Genomic DNA, 22,076 nt, shown 5'->3' with positions numbered 1-22,076 from the left:
ACACAAATACACCCATCCTAACAGGTATATGATTATCCATTGATCCACCAATTGATTATTGAAAAGGCTTCGTTGAAAACAGACGCATACGACCGGGAGGAGGCAGGAAAACACCGGAGAAGTGAGCCACATGTTGGCTACGGGCAGGTACGAATGTAAACAGAACGTTGACAAAAAGTCATTGAAAAATATTAATTCAGACTAAAAAAAAAAAATGTATGGAGTAGCAATACTTTCATTTTGTACACCTCAAAACGCACCGTGGATGTATTATTTTTTAAGAAATACATTTTTAATAAATATTCTACATATTCAACCTTTAAGTCTGAAAATACATTTGTCGAATTTTGAATAATTTAGGGTATTTTTATTGGGGGGGATTCATGTTTTTCAGATATTGGGGGGGGGGGACATGTCCCCCCCATCTCCCCCGGGATCTGCACCCATGACTTAATATATAAAAGTAAAAGTAATGTAAGGGGGAAAAAAGCCATTAAGGACAAAAGCCATTGAAAATGAATGCATCTTACTATAATGCAAATATATTAAACAACCATGTATGTGTACTATTGAGCATTAACATGTGTTTCAGAGAGCAGAAGATATGATGACTAGTTGCCTATAAGTATTATAATGGTGCAAAAAGTCAAACTTCAGAGGCACGTTATCATTTATCCTAACCTTTATTGGAATGTACATCCAAGTGGAGTTGCAGGAATCTGAGGGAACGAATGTAAGAACAAAACTGGACAAGAACATCTGTGCCACAACCACAACCAAATTCACTCTATCCGGATGGCACAATTTAACTGGATATTTTTTTTTTAAAGGCCGAAATGAAATAGAGTAACGAGGCTGTTTTTAAAATGCAAGGAGTAAAAAGTACAGATAATTGCGTGAAAATGTAAGGAGTAAAAGTAAAAAGTCGTCTGAAAAATAATTACTCCAGTAAAGTATAGATAACCAAAATTTCTACTTAAGTAAGGTAATGAAGTATTTGTACTTTGTTACTTGACACCTCTGAATAACCAGTACTCGAGTTGTAAAAAAAAATCAGGGGGGATGGTGGATTTTATCATATGGGGACAGATAATTTGTGCTGATTACAAATAATACAATATATTACAAATAATAGCACTGACCAAGACACCTGCAGAAATACTGCAGGAATGACATAGCAGCAGTTAAATGCAGCCTTCTGTAAGCTTTAAATATCCACTGGGCTTACATCAAATACATCAAAACACAAAAATAAAAAACTGTTTTCTGAACTTATCAATATACCTCTGTCCTTCACAGGATAAGTAAAATGGATCACTGCAAAAACTCAAAATCTTAACAAGAATATTTGTCTTATTTCTAGTTAAAATGTCTCATTTTAGTAAAGAAATCTCATTTCACTTAAAACAAGACTCATCACTGGAAAAAACAACAATTTTCACCTGTTTCAAGTAGATTTTCACTTGAAATAAGTAGAAAAATCTGCCAGTGGAACAAGATTGTTTTGCTTGTAATAAGAAGATAAATCCCACTTGCAGATTTCCTACTTATTTCAAGTTAAAATTTACTTGAAACAGGTGAAAATTGTCAAATAAGTTATTTTTCTGGTGTTATTCTTCTGGTGATGACTCTAAATGTTGAAATAACAGTAATACCACATTCATTGATGAAATGACATAAGGGATGGAAAGGGGGGGTGGCAGTTTTACAGGGGGGATGATTTGGACCGTTTTTATTTCAGGGGGGACGCCAACCCCCCTCATCCCCCCTGAACTCGAGTACTGGTAATAACGCCTGAAAATGTAATCAAATTTGCACTTAACTCAATCGAAAATGTAATAAAATCCAATAATGTAATAACTTCACCAATAATGTAATAAAATAAACTGACGGATATTGTAATAACATTTTTAATACCTTATTACGTAATACGTAATACCTTATTAGATTTTTAATACCTTATTACGTTATTGGGAATTTATTACGTGGTACTCAAAGTCTGGAATTTAACCCAATAGTCATTCTGGTGTTTCAAATCCAGTGTGTATAACATTCGTAGATTCTTAAAACACAAAATGTAGAACTCTGGACTGAAAATGAATATATTACATTATTTGTCAAGTATACATTATCAGTTTTTGAAAAAAAAAAAAAAAAAAAAAGACCCACTTGAAAATGTGATAAATTCCCAATAATGTAATAAGGTATTACATTATCGGTAAAAATGTTATTACAATATAATCTATGTTTAGTTGTGGAAAGGGGGTGGGATTAAATACATTTATACTTCCTCCCACTCCTTTTCGAACATGTAACTGAAATATGTGTTTTGATGTTGTTGTTTTTTTAATTTGTATTCTGTTTTTTTACTTTTTTGTACTCTTTTTTTTAACATGCATGTTCAAAATAAAATCTTCAAATCAAATCAATCGAATCAACAGGTGTGGACATGAAAGAAAGAAAAAATAACCCACGTTGGTCGCTGAAATAATTTGAAACTGAAAATAGTATGAATAAATAATTAACTGAAAACTGAGTATTGAAAAAAGCATGCATTGCTTATGAATTATGCTGCAAATGAATTGTTTGAAAAAGGAAATCAAATATTAATCAGAATCAGGTTTATTGGCCAAGTCAGGTCAAACAAGACAGGGAATTTGACTCTGGTTATTTCGCTCACTGTAAATAGACATGAGACAGCTCTTATTAAAATATATACCTTTTTTTTTAAGTGAAAAGTGCAGCAGTATGAGGTAGACATACGGGATATGCTGTAACAATGCACCTTTCAAGACATGGTTATTGAAAGGTGCATTGTTACAGCATATGATTGTGGTTATTATTATTATTGTTATTATTATTGCACAGTGGTTGATTACTCTATGAATGATGAGATTCATCAGAGCAACAGCTTGGGGGAAGAAACTGTCTCTGTGTCTGGAGGTTTTGGCCTACAGAGCTCTGTAGCGCCGTCCAGAGGGGAGGAGTTCAAACAGACTGTGTCCTGGGTGTGAGGGGTCTGTTTTATCACAGCACCTTTTGAGGAAATCCCTGCAATCAGTCAAGCAATTTCTGTTACTCTCTTTTAGACCTCTGTACCTGTAGACAGGTATACACTCCTCATGATCAGACTGCTCCAGCTGTCTCAGGCTTGAGGGGTTTCTTCTCCAGACACCATGTTTCAGCCTTTTCCACAGATTATCAACAGTATTAAGATGGCTTACATAAGGCCCCTTCAGAAGAGTCCAAGGTTTTGTTCTTAGCCCTTCTTGTGTGTTTTAGTTTTGTGTTTTTGGTCATATTCCTGTTGGAGGAGCCATGATCTATGGCTGAGACCAAGCTGTCTGACACTGGGCAACAAATTTTACTGCAGAATGCGTTGATACTTGTACCCTCCACAGAGCCAAGAAACCGTGCTCCAGACAACGCAAAGCCTCCCCAGAACATAAGCAAGCCTCCTCCATCTGTCATAGCTACTGTATTCTTCTCTTTCAAGCAGCTGTTACATGCTAAAAGCTAATTTTTCTCTCATCTTTCTAAATATCATTCTCCAAGAAGCTTTGTGGCATTTTGATCAATTCCAGTCTGGATTTTTATGATTGGATTTCATCCAGAGTCCTACTCCTACTTGATCTTTTCCATTGAGTCCACATTGGCTTGGACACTGACAAAAGGTGTGCTCTGACTCCCATATCTCTACCCTGGAGTTTACTGTGACTCTCATAGGAAGTTGTTTTGGGCTCTATGATTAACATTCATATTATCTATCCCTTACATTTAGCACAAATTGTCCTCTTGCAGCCACATCCCCGAGGTTGACCCTAAACTTCTGAATGTAGTCACAGGGACTGATTGAAGATGGTCTAATACCTCTTACTTTTATCATGCTTGTCTATTATTTTCTTTCTAATCTCCTCAGAAAATGTTGTCCTTTTTCCTTCTCTAGTACATGCTGAATTTGGTGAACACCATGATACCAAACAGCAGAGTGACTTTTCACTAAGAAAACTGACTGACTGTAAGACTGAAGACATTTGTGATGTTAATTACAGGAAACACTTGAAATTAATGTCACTATGGTCAGATTACTTTTTGAATCTTTTCCTGAGTGTAAAGTCATTAATGCAGGCTAGTTTCATTGTCCCTTTTTTATCTGTTGAACCACAATTCAAAAGGAATATCTGATTTCTATTTAATTTGTCAATTTCAACTTATTCCAGGGACCATTGTACATATTTCTTCCTTTAATGGAACTTTACCAATATTACACAGACATTAATCATTTATGCATGAATCATATAATACATATCATAGCTCACGTGGAAGCCGTTTTTTTTCTTTTTTTAATAATTGATTGCAAACACATACACTTAAAACTAGAAGAGCAAACCTTAAGTATGTTATTTATGAATGTCCCACATGTACACATATATTGTAAAATGAATGTAAAACACAGATGCATTAATTTAAACTAAATGTTATCTACACACTGTTTTGTTCCCCGTCTGAATGCAAGTATAGGGATATAATAATTGAGGCCCATGTAACAATAATCCTAACAGAACATAAGATTTGATTGCATTTTATTGTATTGCATTTCACTGTATAATTGCATTTATTGTAGTTTTTGTATTATATGACAGTAGTACACTTAGAAATTTACAGGTACATTTTGAGGTGAAGCTAATTTCAAATCTTTCATACACTCCATTAGTTTTTTGACTAATTAATGCCAGTGTGATAAATACTAGTTTTAATATCTGTCATTTTTCTGTGCTTTTTATTGAAATTCATAGTGAAAAGAGAAAAGAACAATTCCTATGCTATTTATTTTCAAATCTAACTAGTGGACATGAGACATGAAACAAGGCAGATGTGTAGGGGAGAGATTGAAAGACATATTGTACACAGACCTAAGTGTAGACGTCTTAAGGTACGCTCCATTTTTTAAAGTCCCTGTGTGAACAGCTTTGCCATCAGTGCAAACGTTGTGGGGGGAGTTGTCTCAGCTGTCAGTGTGCAAGAGGCAGAGTTCACCCTCAACAGGTCACCAGACCATCACCGGGCCACACCGAAATAGATGAGGTGAACATCCAGCATGCATACATGCACTCCTACAGACAATTTTAGAAGCACGTGTTTGGACTGTGGGAAAGTCAGAGTATCTGTAGAAAACGTATGGCCGTATCATGCAAACTCCACACAAAGAGGTTTCCGTCGGGATTTGAACCGATACTTTCTAGCAGTAAAGTAACCCTAACCACCCCAAGAGACAAAATGCATTATTTATTCATTTGTTCAGGTTACAGTTATAACAACCTGCAACGTCAAAGTTAAATGATGCAGATGTGCTGAAGCTCACAGAGGAGAAAAGTAATGGAGAGATGTTTCTATGCTTCATTACTTGGGATTTCTTTCCATTTGACTGAAACAATTTGGAATCTGTCAACATTATGAAATTACCAGCAGTGCAGCAGCTGGTGATGCTGAAATCTACTGTATAATAGCCTGAGTAATAATGTGATGAAATAAATGTACAGACAGCATGACGTAGAGAGAATAAAGCTTTAATTAATCATTCTAAAGCTGGCAGGGTCTATTAAAGAGGAGACTGACAACACAGTGTAGTAACATCTCTAATCCCGTTTGATTTGATATACTGGAAGATAAACATATACATTCTTAGCTCATTTTATATAATTGCATTGAACCAGCAAGCATCACATAAAGCATTTAAAAAATAAAAACCATGACCATTTTCTATTCTTACTTGCCATTAAAAATAAGTGCATCCAATAATTACACAATGATATAATGAAAGTAGAACATGAGCTTATAGGAGCATCTGCAAAAACGTACCTGCATCATGGAAAAATCTGTTCTCTAGACTCTAGAGGTATTCACCAGGAAAACTTGTGTTTTTCTGGTGTTTTGAACCTCAAAGGAAATGACTAAAGATGGATCAGATGTTTAAGAGGCAGTCCCACAGCATTACGCTTTGTTTGGGGAATGTTCAGTGTAGAAAAAACAGAGATCAACAAAACAAAAAATGGAAAAGACTTCTGACAGTGCACACTGCTGCAGCATGGGTATATAGATATTTGTTTTTGTAACACCATAATTTACAGTAAAGTGTTCATCTTGCATTCAGTTCCTGAGCTGCAACAATCAAATGAGGGGTGACAGGTATTCATTCAAATATTCGTTTTCACTGGCCAAAATGTAACAAACACTACTGATATAAAAAAAAACAAAAAAAACATCTCAATTGTTTAAAATGGACAGTGTAGAAGATAAATGCATCCAGTGCATTATTTACCTTGCAGTGTATATAAATTAACAACAAAATTCCTTCATGTAAAACACATTGCACAGTTCATATTGCCTTAACTGTTTGGAAAAAGGAAATAACCGCATAACTTAAGATTCCTTAAACAATAACATCATATAGTCCCTATTTGCCTTTGAAAAACCGAAATGAAAAGAAAAAACACAACAAAAGAGTGCCACCTATTGGTGTTGAAGCATACAGTATGTTAAAAGGCACAGAGTATTTACCAGCATTCGTTTTGTACAAGTCTATTCCAAGTTTATCTTCATCAAAAGTGTCTGTAAAAAGACCTATACAGCATCCAACACGCTACCTGAGCAAAAAAAAAAAAGAATGATCCAAGTCATTTACAGTAGCCAGCGATCAGTAAATATAAAACAACTGTGCAATACAAAAATATGCTGTCATGAGAAAGAATTCAAGACAAAGTTTACAAATAGTCCACAAAGTTCTGGTCTGTGATTATGTTCACTATTTCATTTTTTTTTTTTTGCATTCTTCCCGCCATTTTGAACATTCCAACATTTGTTGGACAAAAATAAATACAACAAACGGATTCAAATCCTGACTGCTGTAAGATTCTGAGCAATAATATGATTAATAGAAAAATAAATACAGTAAAATCTAAAAGCATTCATTCCCTTTACTCGTGTCTGCTGGGTTTGTTTCTTGTGAGACACTGAGAGAGATGGGAGAGCTGAATAAATCTACGCAACCCTTTTTTTGGGTAGGACATTCTCATAAATCGAGAGTGCAGCTGTGTTTTGGTAGATTAGATCCACGTTGTTCCCCGTTCTGGACCGGATGACGTCCAAAGCACACTGGTTTAAGAACACATACTGGTCCTGCAGTCACATCAAACACAACAGATCATTGAAATAACATGTAAACACTGCCATCACCGTCAGATCATACGTGTATGTTAATGTCTCATCGGCCTCTTACCTCTGTCTGCACCATGAGCGGCCGGTGCATTCGCAGATCGTAAACAATCCCATAAACATCCACGATGTTTTCCCTTTCGATCTGGAAGATCAGACGATCGATGGCTATGAAAGTGCCCGTGCGCCCAACCCCAGCACTGAATACAAGCAATGGAGAAAGAGAGAATAAAGTGAGATGGGTTTCTTATGTCATTTCTGAAAGTCATTTTGAGCTGAATTCCAAAACATTTGTGAGTTTCTACTGACCTGCAGTGGACCAGAGTAGGAGAGTTCCTGGAGTACTGGTTCATGTGCTCTCTGACTAAATGTCTGAAGCTGATGAGGAGCTCTGTGGTTTCTGGGACTCCATGGTCTGGCCATGCTGTGAAGTGAAAGTGACGAACTGAACGCACCTCTGCTGTTCTCACCTGTAGGAAGAAAGACATCATACCAAATGTGCTGTAAACACTGTATGAGCAGTCAAGAGAAGACAGACTACAGTTCGTTGGCTGAAAGTAAGTAAGGATTTATGGTTTATTGCTATATCATAATCACTCCCTAATATATAATCATATAAATCTGGAGAGAAAAGTTAAAACCTAAACTACCAGGACACCAGGTGCTGCCAGATGAGTTTAGTTTTGCTTAAATCCCTTCGACCCTCTGTATGGATGCAGATATAGATACATTACCCATGACAATACCCCTCCAGGAAATGTTTCACAGCATAAAGGTGATAACTCAGAACAACTTTAATATTTTCAAATGATTATTCATTGCCTGTAATTCAGTTCAATTCAATCTTATTTATATAGCATGTATTACAATACAAGTTGTCTCTAGGCGCTTTCCAGAGACCCAGAACATGACCCCCGAGCATTTATTACATAAACAATGCCAGGTAAAACTCCCCTAGTGGGAGAAAAACCTCCCCTTTAGGAGGGAACAAAACCTTGAGCAGGACGTGACCCTCCTGCCGAAGGCCAGCGTGGTAGAGCAGGAAAAGAGAGGAGAGGCACAGATATATTGTCATGGTGCATAAGAGCAAATATATTAGTATTAATGATCCGTTAGCTGTGACTGTAACCAGCAATGATTCTATGCTATGCTGTATTTTGAAACCTGACTGAAACACTTCAAATGAATAATTTCTATCGAAATTGTCATATAACTGGCTTGCAGCTAGAATTTTAGATATAAATGGAAGGTTAGAAAATTGGTTTATAATTTGCTTAAATGTCTGGGTCAAGAAAGGGGTTTTGTTGTGTAAAGGTTTAATTACTGCGGCTTTAAAAACCTGCGGCACATATCTTGTTCATCTGATCCAATATTATCATACCAATAAGAGAGAGAACATTTTTGAGGAGTTTTTACAGTGGTATGTATTACCAATGAACACCAAACCAGAGGAGTTTGTTAAGTTTGAACCTCAGAAAGCAACATATAACGCCTTTGAGTGTTTTTTTTCTTGGATATTGCACTAAAGCATGTGTCATATCCCACTGTAGAAAATGGAGCTCTTTCAAGGCATCATGCATATCAGAAAGTCTTAATTTACAGCATGACCTGACATGTGATGAGTTGTTGTAATTATCATGTAACTATTATCATGAACTGAATCTTTTCTTTTCGCCAAGTGATACCAAATTAGAATCACTTGGGTCCACTAACATTCATGCCTCAGTGTATACATCAGTTGAACTCTCTAGTCGATCTACATGAGTGGGTCTAAATCTGTTGTTTCTCAACAGATGTATAATTTTTCAGTGTTCAGCATTAGCAGCATAAAAAGTGCCGGACACAATGAAGGTGTTAAATAGGTCTCATAACTTAATCAATTTTGTGATTAGTCCAAGATTCATGGCAAAAACAAACAAAAAAAAAAGATTCAAGCAATTATGTGACTTCAAACTCGAAAGTAACATTAAAGGCTCAGGTGGTAGAGCAAGAAAACTGGTGTCTGTACATTGAAGCAGGATTAGTGGCTTAGTGAGGTAACTTCAGGTTCATCTCTGGGTGTCCAATGTCACAAAGCTTGTCCTCTTCTTACCAGGTCATATCACCATGGTAACTTATGCAGATTAAGCATCGATAAATGAGATCAACATATGTAAAAGCCCAGCCTCACAACAGATTCTCTTATAAACTGAAGGAGACTGGCACACTGGACAGTGAGAGAGGCTTCTCTCCCTGCAGCTTTGACCAGAGTCAGACTCCGTCTACACTGTCGGACTTCACAGAAAGACACCTGAGATATACTGCAGAGATCATTTATGTGGAGTTCTTATGCATTTCTTACAATCCCCAGAAGCATGCTACACATTGATCTAAAAAGACACGAAATCACTAATCATCTGCCTGAATGATTAAATTAAAGATGCTAATTTAATGGATTATTTTCAGTTTTGGCTGGAGCAGTTGTGTTGGTTTCAACCTGCAATAACATTTTCTTGTTTGGGCAGGTTGTTTGTGCTTTTCCTGTTCATTTTTTCAGCGTGTAACGTCATCAGCTCGTTTGTCATCACACCACAAACACAACACCCCAATACATTGATGGTGATCTCTGGAGATTTCAACTATATCTCCTCTTTGCTACGATATCATTTATTAATCGCTTGTAAGTTAATATATACTCCAGCAATATGATTTTTAGTTTGAGGCGTGATGACAAACATCAACCACTCTATATTAATGCGCACATGTCCCAGGGTGGAAAACTGGGAATATCAAGTTTTAAAAAAAAAAAAAGAAACAAATGGATAAATTAATGATTGAATGACCTTTAGCATATTTTTCTTTTCTGCAGTGACGGGTAACACCTTTGTACTTACATTTTTAATGTCAAAGTCCCTGATGGTCCAGTCATCAAGTGGTATTTCAGAGGTTGTTGTCACAGTAATTTCATCAAAGTGCTTCGTGCCAGGATCCCAGTACTGCTCGCATTTAACCTGAAAAAGGTACATGATTCACCTGTGACAAAATGCAGGTTTGGCTTTCTGAAAATTTTTATAACTGGCTACTATGGACTAAAATGGTTGTGCTCAATGCTTAATGTAATATTCAAATAAGGAAATCTTGGTGGAAAGTGGTGCTTTTTCATTATGGCGTGTTTTATTAAAAGTAGGTCAATATCAATTTCATTAAGTTTGCACAATGCATGGTTTCAAAATGAACTTGCATTCAAAATAATATTTCTTTATCTGAATATTATATTTAACATTCACAATTACTAAATCTGGAGACAATTAATACATAATTCATATGTAAACTAGATATATTCAAATGTATAATACAAATGTATTATATTTACATAAGTCTTCGTCTTTGAGTACAAAATACATTTTGAAAACCCCCACATTTTCAAATTGTGCGGCCCTCTCCATACAGTCCTTTTGCAGATGTGGCCCCCGGCCGAATCTAGTTGAATACCCCTGACCTACAGTATAGGACGAGTGTGTGTGTGTTGTTGCTGCTAGTCGTGCTGTTTGCGTCCATACTCACTCGTCCCTGTTCATTACAGCGTGTCAGCATGACCAGCGTCTGCACGTTCTTTTCCCAGATCATCCTCCAGAACTCGTTCACTGTTGTCGGCAGAGGGCCTTGAGCTGCGACAAACTCTTTCCTGGAGAGGTAACCCTGCCAAAGACAACATCCACCCATCCACAGAAAACATCATGGTGAGTTTCCATGAAGATCCTCAAATGCTGGATGTGCATAAAGGTGGAACAGTTGAAATGGGATGATGTTAAGCAAAGCGATGATTAGCTATGTTTACTGGTAGTGGAACAGTAAGTGAGCGCTGTGTTGAACAGGAGTCAGTACGCACCGGCATGTAGTTAGCATTGATGTAATCATCATATGGACTTCCATGGACAATAGAGAGTTTCACCCTTGAGGAGTCATCTAGGGGTCGAACAAGATCGTACATGAAACGGAAATGAATGAATTATGGAAAAAATGATCACACTGTGTTATATGTTGCACTAGGTATAAAAACTCGGGTTTAATGAACAGTGAGGGTTAATGTGAGAAGCAGCAGAGGTGGATTTCTAAAGATGACTCACAAGGAAGCACGTTGTTGTAGCGGTTTTTGGGCTTGTTCTCCACAGTCAGGGCATGGATTTTTGACTGACCTGTACCGACAAGCTTCAGATCCTTTAACAGAATAGAAAAATAAACCTTTTTCACTCTTTGTTGAGAAACAAAAGCAGCAACATATTGTTTTTTGTTTAATTTCCTTTTAAATTGAACTTTTATTGTTATAAGTGTTTACGAAGAGGTCTAAACAGTACGGTAAAATTGTACCATCCCTCATTTGTTTCAACATGATAAAGTGTTTCATGAAATGTCAGTGTGGAAGATGAGCACAAAAAAAGCTGGATGCAGCACAAGTTTTCCTGTGGAAAGCTGGTTAAACTGAAACATATACTGTACAGGTATTTGCTTCATTTATATAATGTTAAGTGCTATTTGAAAATGTGGATATAGAGAGAGTGACTTTCCTCACGTGAAACCTTCTCTAATAACTTTTGCATTGGATTAAGGTCAGAAGTTTGGACTTGGCCACTCTAAAGCATTCTTAAGACGGTCTTTGGCAGAACAACTCAAGCGCTTGGCCTCGAGTTGCCAATAAACATCCCACTTTCTCTTGGGATTCAGCTCAAGCACAGAAATCCTGTCACATACTTCTAGAATCCTCTAATAACATTCACAATACACTGTATACATGATGGCGAGACGACCTGGCCTAGACCAAATAATGCTACCACCATGTTTATAGGGGATTGTATTGCTGGATTTTAGCATTTCCATTTCTCTGGGCATGATGCTTCCTATTTACACCACAACTTTCCATTGTAATCACCTTGTTTTCTATTATGTGCCTTAATAAGATAATATGTACTGTACATTCAGTTCATATCATAGGTGTGTCGTGTTTAGGATGGTGCTACCATAAAAATGTTGCTGGGATTATCAAACAGGATTTATCATGCAGTGTTAAAAAATCTGCTGCAAAGTGTTGAATCTGTAAAATAAACATTGAGGAGATGATGGCGGGTTCCAACTTCAATCGTATTTTGGTGGGAGAAGTAATTGCTACAATTATGTTTTTTCTCAGTTTAGAGCAGGGGCAGAGCAGCAGAGAAAAAACGTTATCTCTGGTAGTGAGTGTTGACTGATAAATCTGACTGATAAACTACAATATAAATTCACTTTTGTAATCTTTCATAGTCTGCTTGCCTGCTGCTTCCATGCAGAGCTGCAGATGTAGCCTGCTAATCCTAAAACGGTGCTAACTCCCCCAGATGCTTTTGAAATGTACATTTGCATTACAGTAAAACACAGGGTTGTTGTAGTTATGTTTTTCAAATGTACGATAATCATGTACTGTATGTTTGGAAATGCTTCAAATCTGTTTTTAAAGAGCCATTTGGACTGGACTCAACATGACTCGATCAACAAACTTGGATTTTTCTGTAGTGACTTGGACTTGACTGACTTCTTTTACTTTTCCAATAAAAAAAAAACATAGCTGTACTCAATTGATTACATTTATTTTATCCACTTTTTATAACTTTGAGATCCCATGATGCTTCGGGCCTACAGGGTTCACAAATTATTTCTAACTCAAACAAGAGCTAATGAATATTAGGTTCATGTTTCACCTCAAATTCTTCAGCAAACCCACAGTTGGAGTCTGCTTTCTGCTTTCTGTAGTAAGCATCGTAGTCCTCCACCCTCACAGCCGCACTTCTGCTCAAATGTAAGACAAAGTTCAGTTTTACTCAAAAAACAGCTCAATATTTGAAAAATCAGCTAATAATTCATGATTTAAAGGACTTTTACTTACACTCTGGCTCTGAAAAAAAGAATTAAAGATGAAAAAGCAACAATTAGAGAGACAATTGTTGTACATCAAACAAGTGACTGGAATGATTTAATAAAACATTTAAAAAATGTACCTCATAGAATGAATTTGAATGTCTGATACTTCCTTCTTGTATATTCTGCAGGACAGTATGTAAACCGTGAGTTTTGAGTTAGCAGTTAAGCACTTTAACAGCTTTTCTATCAGTAATGACAGTGGCAAACCTTTTCCAGTAGATAATGAATCCCAAGAGGATGATGAACAGTATTGCAAAAATTCCCAATGGTACTCCAATAGCCATTGCAGAGCTGACTAAAAAGGTTCACAGAGATAATGACAGAAAGACATGTTAATATATATGGCCACTTTGGGAATGCTGACATTCCCAAAGTAAATAAGTAAATAAGACAGAAGGATAATGGAATAAAATCAGGTTTTCCTTCTAAAAATGGTACCTGGTTGTTGTGGAAGTATTATGATAGTATTATGAAATTCTGTCACTGTGACCAGTGTTGTGCTGGTATCCACAAGATTATTCTGGTTCAGCTCCATAGTGGTGAAAATTGCAAAGGCATATCTGCAGGATGAAACAAAAGCACCCGATTTAGCGATTTCACATTCATATGCCAAATCCACTACACTTGTGCTCTTACGGTAGGTTCATGATCTCTTTTACTGATCTTACTAAAGTGAGCACTGCTGCATCATTAGGTAAAACAGTCAAAAATACAGTTTCATTCCAAAATGTCAAAGAAATGTAAAGAAAAAAAAATCATTCACAAACACAGGAAGCCAATTACATGTTCACATTTGTCTTTTACCGTACAAAATGTGGTTGGCGTCGTTACCTGTAGGAAGAGGATGTAAGACGACCGTTGGTGTAGCCATTCCATGTGGATTCATCTCCTAATACAAATGTTAGCGTTTCCTCACTGCTGCGTGAGTTAAAAGAGTTGCTTTTCACTGTTGCCAGGTATGCTATGTTGGGCGAATGTACAAACTCATCATAGGTGTTCCCCAAGTACTTCCTCAAACTAGGACCGTCAGCTGGAGGGAAATACAATATTGCAGATGTTAAGAGAGTTTTAACAGGAAAGTGCATCCTCATTCATTATTTATATCAAACAGATAATGTAAATAATACTGACAAATGGTCAGCAGAGCACACATGGACTACAACAGCAGACAATACACTCCTTGATGTGAAGAAAATAAACTTACTGTCGTTAATGGTGGACTTGCTTCCAATCAGCACTCCAATATGTGTGATTGGTCCTCTGGAGTAGTCTAGATAACTCAAGTTAATCTGAATGGTGAACTGGTCGTGCTGGCGTCCAATCTCTTCTGAAAATGCTGAGAGGTTTTTTGGAGGCAGAGCATCTTCCAAAATTGAAAGAGAAATGAGAATTTAACATTGAACCACACAACTGGTGTCAGCTAAATGGTACAAGTGAATAAGATGAAACTCGTGTTTTCAATTAATGCAGGCTTTGATCGGCTTCGTACAGCAATGTTTTTGACCAAAATCTATAGTATATTCATGCATCTATAAAGTTTACAAGAGATAATAACATACATGTGATGCCTGTGCGGCAGCTTTTAGATACAGGAGTACTGGGCCGTCCACAGCTTTGAGTTGTCACTCTCAAATTATATTCAGTGTTGTATTTAAGGCCAGAAACATTGTGTTTACAGCACTGAGCACTCTCGTTCAACTCCGCCCCAGCTTCAGCGATTATCTGGAAGCCAGAGCTCTGGCCAGCGGGTTCAGTCCAGGACAGTATGAGTTCAGCGTCTGTTAAGTTTGGTCCATAACACTTGACATCTGTCACAGGGCTTGCATCTGCAGCAAAAAAGATTTCAAGGAAAAACAGAATTATATCACATTTGTGCATAGATAATTTTGTCATAATAGATATGATATCAAAATCAGAAAGTCTAAACAGCTGCAAATAAATGAAAACGTTCTAGACCAGGAACAATAACTATGAAAAGATAGTTGTAGATTTTTTATCTCAATTCAGGTGAAAAGCAGAATCCATAATACAACTGCAATGATGATAAATAACGTTAAATAAAGTTGCTGGGCTGACTTGTAGAGCAATTACACAAACAAAAGTGCAACTGACAGTCATTAAAATACACATAGGAACATGTTTTTCTCTGTGATGCTGAGGGATGGAAGGCTTTCATGCTGAGGTCTTGGTACACTTTTTTATCGTGAGAATGGATAAAAGCCTTTTTCATGTTGCATTTTCAGAGTAGCTCTTTCATGCAAGTAAAATGAGATTAAGCATGCTTATAGTTACTTTTCCTTAGTACGGATCAGCTTTAATCCATTTTAACATAAATCTTCTGGTTGATAATGTTTTATCTTGCATTTTTACAAGCGGTCAGAAAAAACAAAAACAAATGTATGTGAAAATATTTGTCAAAAACAGTGGGTGGGAAGCTGTTGTGATCGTACTTGTGCAGTTGTTAATCCATTTGGTGACACTCTGTGTTCCGTCAGAGGTCTCTGTGTTGACGCTGATGGCATAGGCGCTACCAGGTTTCAGGTTATTGATGACATGCACAGGGTCCTGAAGAGTGATGCTGTTGCTTTTATCTAAGCCTTGCCACGTCAAATTGTAACGATAGTTTTCCTTGTAATCCTGAGGTTTGGTCCACGTAACTTTGATGCTTGTCTCCTTTGTAGTGGAGTTGAGAGACCTCACGCTCAGTGGTCCTGATATTTTAGAAGATATTTGGAAGATTTAATGTTTAATCCAAGCGGTAAATGTGAGAGAGGAAAAATCATATGCTTGTGTAGGTACAGAAATAAAAGCCTTACTTGTGGTGACATTGTTCCCGCCAACACTGTTGCTCTCAAAGTTCATCGGTCCCACGGTTTTAAGAGTGATGGAGTAAGGAGTCCCAGAATCCAGGCGGGACAGAGTGACACTGGTGTTGGCAGAGGGGATGATGATGTCCTGTTGTTGACTAGCATTCTCCGACAGGGTGTAGTTCAATACGTAGTGAAACGATGCACCAGTCATTAGAGGAGCCTCTTCCCACTTAAGTCCAATGGAGCTATTTGTTGTTTTCGTGATCTCAATTGGTCCAGGAGGGTTAGGGACTGCAGGGACAGGTTATAGCACAATCACTACATTTTTCAAAAAATGATTCCTTCCCAAAGCTTTAGAATGTTCAAGCCTATTTTTTCTAAAAACACAAAAATATAGGAATACAAATGGCCACAGATCTTTCTGTAAAAAATATCCATGTTTACGAGAGAAATATGATGAAAATGAGTCATATAGAACTGTAACTTGTCAAAGTAACTTATATGAGAGCAATGACAACCAAAAAAAGCATATACTCACAAGTTGCAGTTGTAACAAATTCAGATGATGCATTGAACGGTCCGCTTTGTGTAGCCAGCAAGACGCTGTAAAGGGTTCCAGCTGACAGACTGTTGAACGTGAAGGAGGTGCTGCTACTATCCAGCTGTTTGGTGTACCCTTCGGATGTGCTGTTTAAGTGAAGGACATAGTTCTCTACATTTCCAGGAGGTTTATTCCATGACACCATGACTGAACTGTTGGAGAGCTCATTGGAGATGCTGGGCTGTTCCCTCTCGGGCTCTGTTAGCAGAGCAGAAAACATTTCATCAAGGCAACCCTCGATAACTTAAAAAACTAAAGAATCTAGAGGTAAGAGCCTTACTTGTGTACTGAGAGATGCAGCGTTGCTCCCCTTCTGCGTCTTTTGCCGCAAGGACAGTAACACAGAAGGTGTAATTGGTTCCAGGGATGAGCTTTGAGATCGTACTTTCCTCATCCAAGGTTGGGAATTTGGTGTCATTGTCACCTATCTGTACCAAATATTTATAATAATCCTTGTACCCAAATGGTTTTGTCCATTTAAGGCGAATAGTAGTTGTGTTTAAAGTAATGGCCTTCAACTCCGTAATATGATATGGACCTGGAAAAAAATCAAATTTACATAATGAAAAAACACACCAGTGAAAGCCCATAGTGCATATCTTAATAGCCTGTCAATCAATCAGTGTCTGACAGGATGTACAGCACATACGTGTGAAATAGGAAACTGGCACCGGTTCTGCTTGTGTGCCATCTGCTGTCAGTGTAGTGACGGTGAAGCTGACGTTGCGTCCAGATTCAAGCCCATGGACTGTTGTATTCATTTCCTTCACAATAGCCGGTGCGGCAGGGGTGGGGTCAATGACCTTCACCTCATAAGAGTAGCTTGGTTTGCTCTCTAGCTGCTCCCACACCAAGGTCACTGAACCCGTGCTAATATCCGTCTGGTGTAAGTTGTTTACAGAATACGGCCCTGTGAAATAAGAAAGGAGATACAGTGCAACAACAGAGGAGTGAGGTTAGGAATTCATACGATTCTGTCGACATCATTGGCATTATTGATTATGCTTATCAATCTAATTTTTTGTTGACTGCCTTTATCAATTACAGAGCGATCAAATCAGCGAAGCATGCCTACACAGGTTTTTAGTCTTAACACAACTGCTTTACGTTCTCACATTTCAAGACCAGCATTGCAGATAAGGAGTGACAATTCAAATCAGCTAAAATGAGGCTACAAACAAGTGAGTCTGTCAGTGCATCATTTCCTAAGTAATGTCTTATCTTGTGTCTTGCTGTTTCTTATGTACACCTTCAGCACCTACCAACTTTGATAATGAAATTGATGAGTTTTGGGGTATATATCGTCCCGATTCTTTGTGAAATTCGAACTGCTTCCGAGGTGGAACTAGTTTTTGAGGAGGAAGTTTTCAAATGTCCCAAGACTTGGGAAACAAAAAAGGTGTAGCATTTTGTTCAGTTTATAGATAATTAGGTAAAAATGTACGAGTGTAAGAGGAGGGAGATATGAGCTCTGCTCATTTTTCATCTATTGACAGGATTTGTAGTCTTTGAAGTTACAATAAGGTGGTAGTGACTACAAGTAAAAACCTTGCTAATATTACATTTTATACACTGTCTGAGCATTTACAACATCCAAATGACTTGATTTTGTCTGTAAAGACCCTATCCACACTATCATTTACTAGTGAGTGGATAGATGTTTTTGAGTCTTGTCAGACAGTAGTTTAACTTGACAGAGGCTGGTTGCCCCAAATGCTAACATTAATTTACTAATTTTGCCTGTAAATGTATACTCATTCAAAACTGCCTCATTTCGTGTTGTTTTGGTTCCTACTAGGGCTGTTCGATTTTGCCCAAAAATAAAATCTCGATTTTTTTCTCTCAAAATCCGATTTTCGATTACGATTATTTTGTGAATTGACAAAAGGCAAAGAAATGATTTCAAATATGCTGTTTTTTTATTGAACATTTGCCCCATTGGGCTTTAAGTGCAAACTTTGCTCTTATTAAACCAAAAATGAATGAATAAAGTGCAAAACTCTGTAAAATAAGTTGAAAAAAAGTTTTAAAAAATACAATAAAATATAAAGTTTTATCTCTGAAAAAAGAAAATCAGCAAATCAGCACTTGCAAACATACAGTAAGTTATATTTCCAATTAAATAAAACAAGACATTTTCTAATTAAACTAAACTGGGTCTTTGCATGCTAAATAATAATGCAACCCATGAAGGAGGTAGAGGTGTGTAATGTCAGTCATTACATTTGCTATTCACATTTGCAAGTTTTTTGCAAGGAACACGAGCCGGTCTACCGCATCTGGCTTGAGGGATGCCCGGTGGCATGTTACAACGCCCCCTCCTACACTAAAGAGCCTCTCCCATGGGGCACTTGTCGCAGGTATTGAGAGGTATTTCCATCTATCATTAATATGGTATCAATCATTAATATTTGTGCAGACAAGGTAAAAAAAAAAAAAAAAAAGTGAAAAATCTATTTTACGAGTTTCACGTTTTAACATCGTTCTAATTAAATAATCGCGATTATTACGATTTAAAATCGATTAATCGAACAGCCCTAGTTCCTACCATAAGCTTACACACCAAGACTACAGCTGGATGAGTCAGATTGAACCAAACTTCCCAATAACAACATACAGGATATCCAAGTTTGGCCAATTTTCATCTACAGTAACAAGCTTTGATATTAATGGATGCATGTGTGTACTTACTGGTATAATTTTCCGTCGTCACGGTTGTGCTCTCATACCCCCAAACACCAACAGTGACAACAGAGATTTGATAGGGGCTTCCAGACTCAAGATGTTTCAACAGAAACCAGGTGTCTTTAGTAACGTAAGATCCAGAAGAGTTTGACACACTGAAGTTGTACTGACTATGATTCATGCCGTCTGGAAGGGACCATGTAAAGTTGATGGAACTGACAGTCTGGTAGTCCACTGTTATGGGACCAGGGGGGGTGGGAACTAAAAACAAGGAGGGATACAGCAATCACTTAAGACATTACAGGCATTTGGAAAATAAATTATTGTCAAAATACAGCCCACAAAGAGTTAATCACAAGCTAGAATATCAATGCTACTCACGAGTGGCATTGCAAGTTTCACTCGTACTCTCAACTGGTCCACTTATGGTGACCAGCTTCACGCAGTAAAGTACTCCTGGAATCTTGTGAGAAAACTGCGTGTGTTCTGTGCCATTTTTCAGATCTGTGTTACTTTCCACCAAAAGGTTGCCCATGTACACCTGGACAGTGTATGAGGACACCGGGCCAACCGCCTTTGTCCAGGACACGTTCAGGGTAGTTGTGCCTCCTATGACTGTAAGGTCCAAAACGTTTTCAGGTACTAAAAGAAAGAAATTTTACATTTCACGTCAAATCCTCGGTTTCCATTTTCCAAAACTATCAATTAATTTGAGAAAAAGGGATGACTTCTGCAACATATTTTTTTCATTTTTTGAGGGGGTGACAGCGCATTATCCCAAGTGTGTGAAAACAGCTGAATAATATCTCATGTGCTAATGGAGAAGGTGTCAAAAACTTGTTTTAAGTCATGATGGGAGACCTCGTGTTCAAAGGTTGCATCTGTGGAGGCGAGTGTAAAAACTCTGGGAATTTTAACTTCCACGAGAATCTTATTGTGGACGGTGTAGTCTCTGTTTTATAGAGACTGAGACTGAGACTTTGAAGCTGTTATCATCCCCAGCTTTATGAAAGGGCAATATTCAATTCACTATTGATCATTTCAAAACCATCACAAGCAAGAAATGTACAAAAAATTCCTTTAAAACACGACATACATGTGTATTTCTCTATACGTTCTCTTTTGGATGAGACTCCTTCCACAACTGCAGACACATGAAACGTATACTGGGTTCCAGGAATCAGAAGGGGGATGATTAACGTTTCAGTCGTTGTGGTACGGTTCTGGGCCCCAGTGTTGTGGCGTTCTTCCACCAGATAGGAGTAGGTTGCCTTATAATCACTTTGTCTGTCCCATGTCAGCAAGATGGTTGTTGAGTTCACAACTACTGCGGTGAGGTTGGTCACTGCTTTGGGCTCTGTTACAAAAGACCAACGATTACAATACAGACCAGTATTTTCCATCAGAATGACAGTATTGAAACAGTAATCGTGTTTATAAACTTACGTGTGTAAGTGAAAATGTGGACCGTAGCGGATTTAAATTCTCCCGCAACTACTGTAGTGACACTGATATCGTATCTTGATCCTGGCTGCAGGTCAGATGCATTATAGCTGGTGATGTTGACTGTTTTGGTGTGAACGAGTCCTCCCGTGGAATTGTGCACTTCAACTAAGTATTCGTAATACTGCTTGACGTCCAGCGGGTCTGACCATGTCACTTCTATTGAAGTGGTTGAGCTTGAGCTGGCAACAACATTCAACACCGGGTTTGGCACTTAAAGAGAGAAAATTAAATAATAATTTAATAAATAAAGGATTAAACACAAATGTGCAATCACAGTCTAAGATGTTAGCTAGGAAAACTCACAGGTGTATGTTGAATCATGGAGAGGGGTGCTTCTTAAATTTTGGGGTCCGACCGTTTCTATAGTTATGTTGTAGAGGGTTCCAGACTTAAGGTCAGATAGATGCGTGCTATTAACTGTGGACTGATTAGTTAGTGTATCACCATCCCTGGACTCATATTTGATAGAGTAGCTGATGTTAGGGGCACCATCCATCATATGCGGCGTTGTCCAGTCCACCTGGAGCGAAGAATTGGTCCTGTGACTGAAGCTGATGGAGCCAGGGGATGTGGGAACTAAAACACACGACAACAGGTACAATAACACTTTATGTTGTTTATTTTGCAGTTAAAGGTTATACATTTTATAATATTTTATAATATTTATAATATTGCTTCTGAAATTTTGATAAGCAAACCTTTGATAGTCTTTAAACCATGCTTTTTTATCAAATACATTTGCATTTTTGAGTTATTCAATAAAATGGAAGCTAGAAAATAAATATTACGTTGAGTTTTTACTCAACAACACAAACAAAAACTTTAAAATATATAAATAGGTCTTAATGAAAGTTAATTTTTGTTCACAAGCAATACAATACATACATTAAGATGAAATAAAACTACCAGAAATTATTACTTTTAATGATATGTGATGAATTTAAGGGGCTGAAGACTAATTTCTTATATTTTACTTAATTTATTCCTCTGAATACTGCTTGCTATAGTGTTTTTAGGATCAAAAAGGTAATGAGAAGCATTTTGAACTTACCAGTGGCAAGCGAGGTACTAGAACTGTTTTCAAAGCCCCCTGCTACAGAAATCACTGTGATGACAAACAGCCTCCCGGCGTGTAAACCGGTGATGCTGGCCATGTTGACTGAAGATTTTTGGGATATCAGGTACATCGGGTCATCATTTGAGACGTTCAAGACGTAATGATCAACCATTCCCCGAGTCAAAGTCCAGGTGATGTTTAATTCGTCCGTTCCTCTTCCTGTAACTGTAATATTCTCAGGCTTTTCAGGTCCTGTTTGGTAAAAAAGGAAAAAAGT

At 37.5% G+C, this 22,076-nt stretch overlaps 1 protein-coding gene across 1 annotated transcript in view; it reads right to left on the bottom strand.

The window, feature by feature from the left end:
• Positions 1-5,551: 5,551 nt before the first annotated feature.
• The window catches only part of LOC133444872 (receptor-type tyrosine-protein phosphatase beta-like), a 51,703-nt gene continuing 35,178 nt past the window's right edge, over positions 5,552-22,076 (bottom strand). Inside the window, exons 20-45 of the mRNA XM_061722769.1 lie at positions 21,794-22,051; positions 21,046-21,318; positions 20,683-20,952; positions 20,333-20,593; positions 19,618-19,878; positions 19,243-19,497; positions 17,201-17,461; positions 16,832-17,089; positions 16,489-16,749; positions 15,957-16,241; positions 15,591-15,851; positions 14,700-14,966; positions 14,345-14,503; positions 13,972-14,170; positions 13,579-13,700; positions 13,348-13,435; positions 13,218-13,262; positions 13,106-13,114; positions 12,921-13,008; positions 11,319-11,409; positions 11,081-11,157; positions 10,756-10,890; positions 10,086-10,202; positions 7,522-7,682; positions 7,277-7,412; positions 5,552-7,176 (exon numbers count right to left, since the gene is read on the bottom strand). Coding sequence (XP_061578753.1) covers positions 7,039-7,176; positions 7,277-7,412; positions 7,522-7,682; positions 10,086-10,202; positions 10,756-10,890; positions 11,081-11,157; positions 11,319-11,409; positions 12,921-13,008; positions 13,106-13,114; positions 13,218-13,262; positions 13,348-13,435; positions 13,579-13,700; positions 13,972-14,170; positions 14,345-14,503; positions 14,700-14,966; positions 15,591-15,851; positions 15,957-16,241; positions 16,489-16,749; positions 16,832-17,089; positions 17,201-17,461; positions 19,243-19,497; positions 19,618-19,878; positions 20,333-20,593; positions 20,683-20,952; positions 21,046-21,318; positions 21,794-22,051 — 4,736 coding nt within the window. The 3' untranslated portion in view covers positions 5,552-7,038. The remainder of the gene's footprint in view (positions 7,177-7,276; positions 7,413-7,521; positions 7,683-10,085; positions 10,203-10,755; positions 10,891-11,080; positions 11,158-11,318; positions 11,410-12,920; positions 13,009-13,105; positions 13,115-13,217; positions 13,263-13,347; positions 13,436-13,578; positions 13,701-13,971; positions 14,171-14,344; positions 14,504-14,699; positions 14,967-15,590; positions 15,852-15,956; positions 16,242-16,488; positions 16,750-16,831; positions 17,090-17,200; positions 17,462-19,242; positions 19,498-19,617; positions 19,879-20,332; positions 20,594-20,682; positions 20,953-21,045; positions 21,319-21,793; positions 22,052-22,076) is intronic.

This window comes from Cololabis saira, chromosome 5, assembly GCF_033807715.1.
Source record: "Cololabis saira isolate AMF1-May2022 chromosome 5, fColSai1.1, whole genome shotgun sequence".
Classification (NCBI taxonomy): Eukaryota; Metazoa; Chordata; class Actinopteri; order Beloniformes; family Belonidae; genus Cololabis; species Cololabis saira.
The sequence above is the reverse complement of the archived record's forward strand: the minus strand, read 5'-3'. Positions and strand labels throughout refer to the sequence as shown.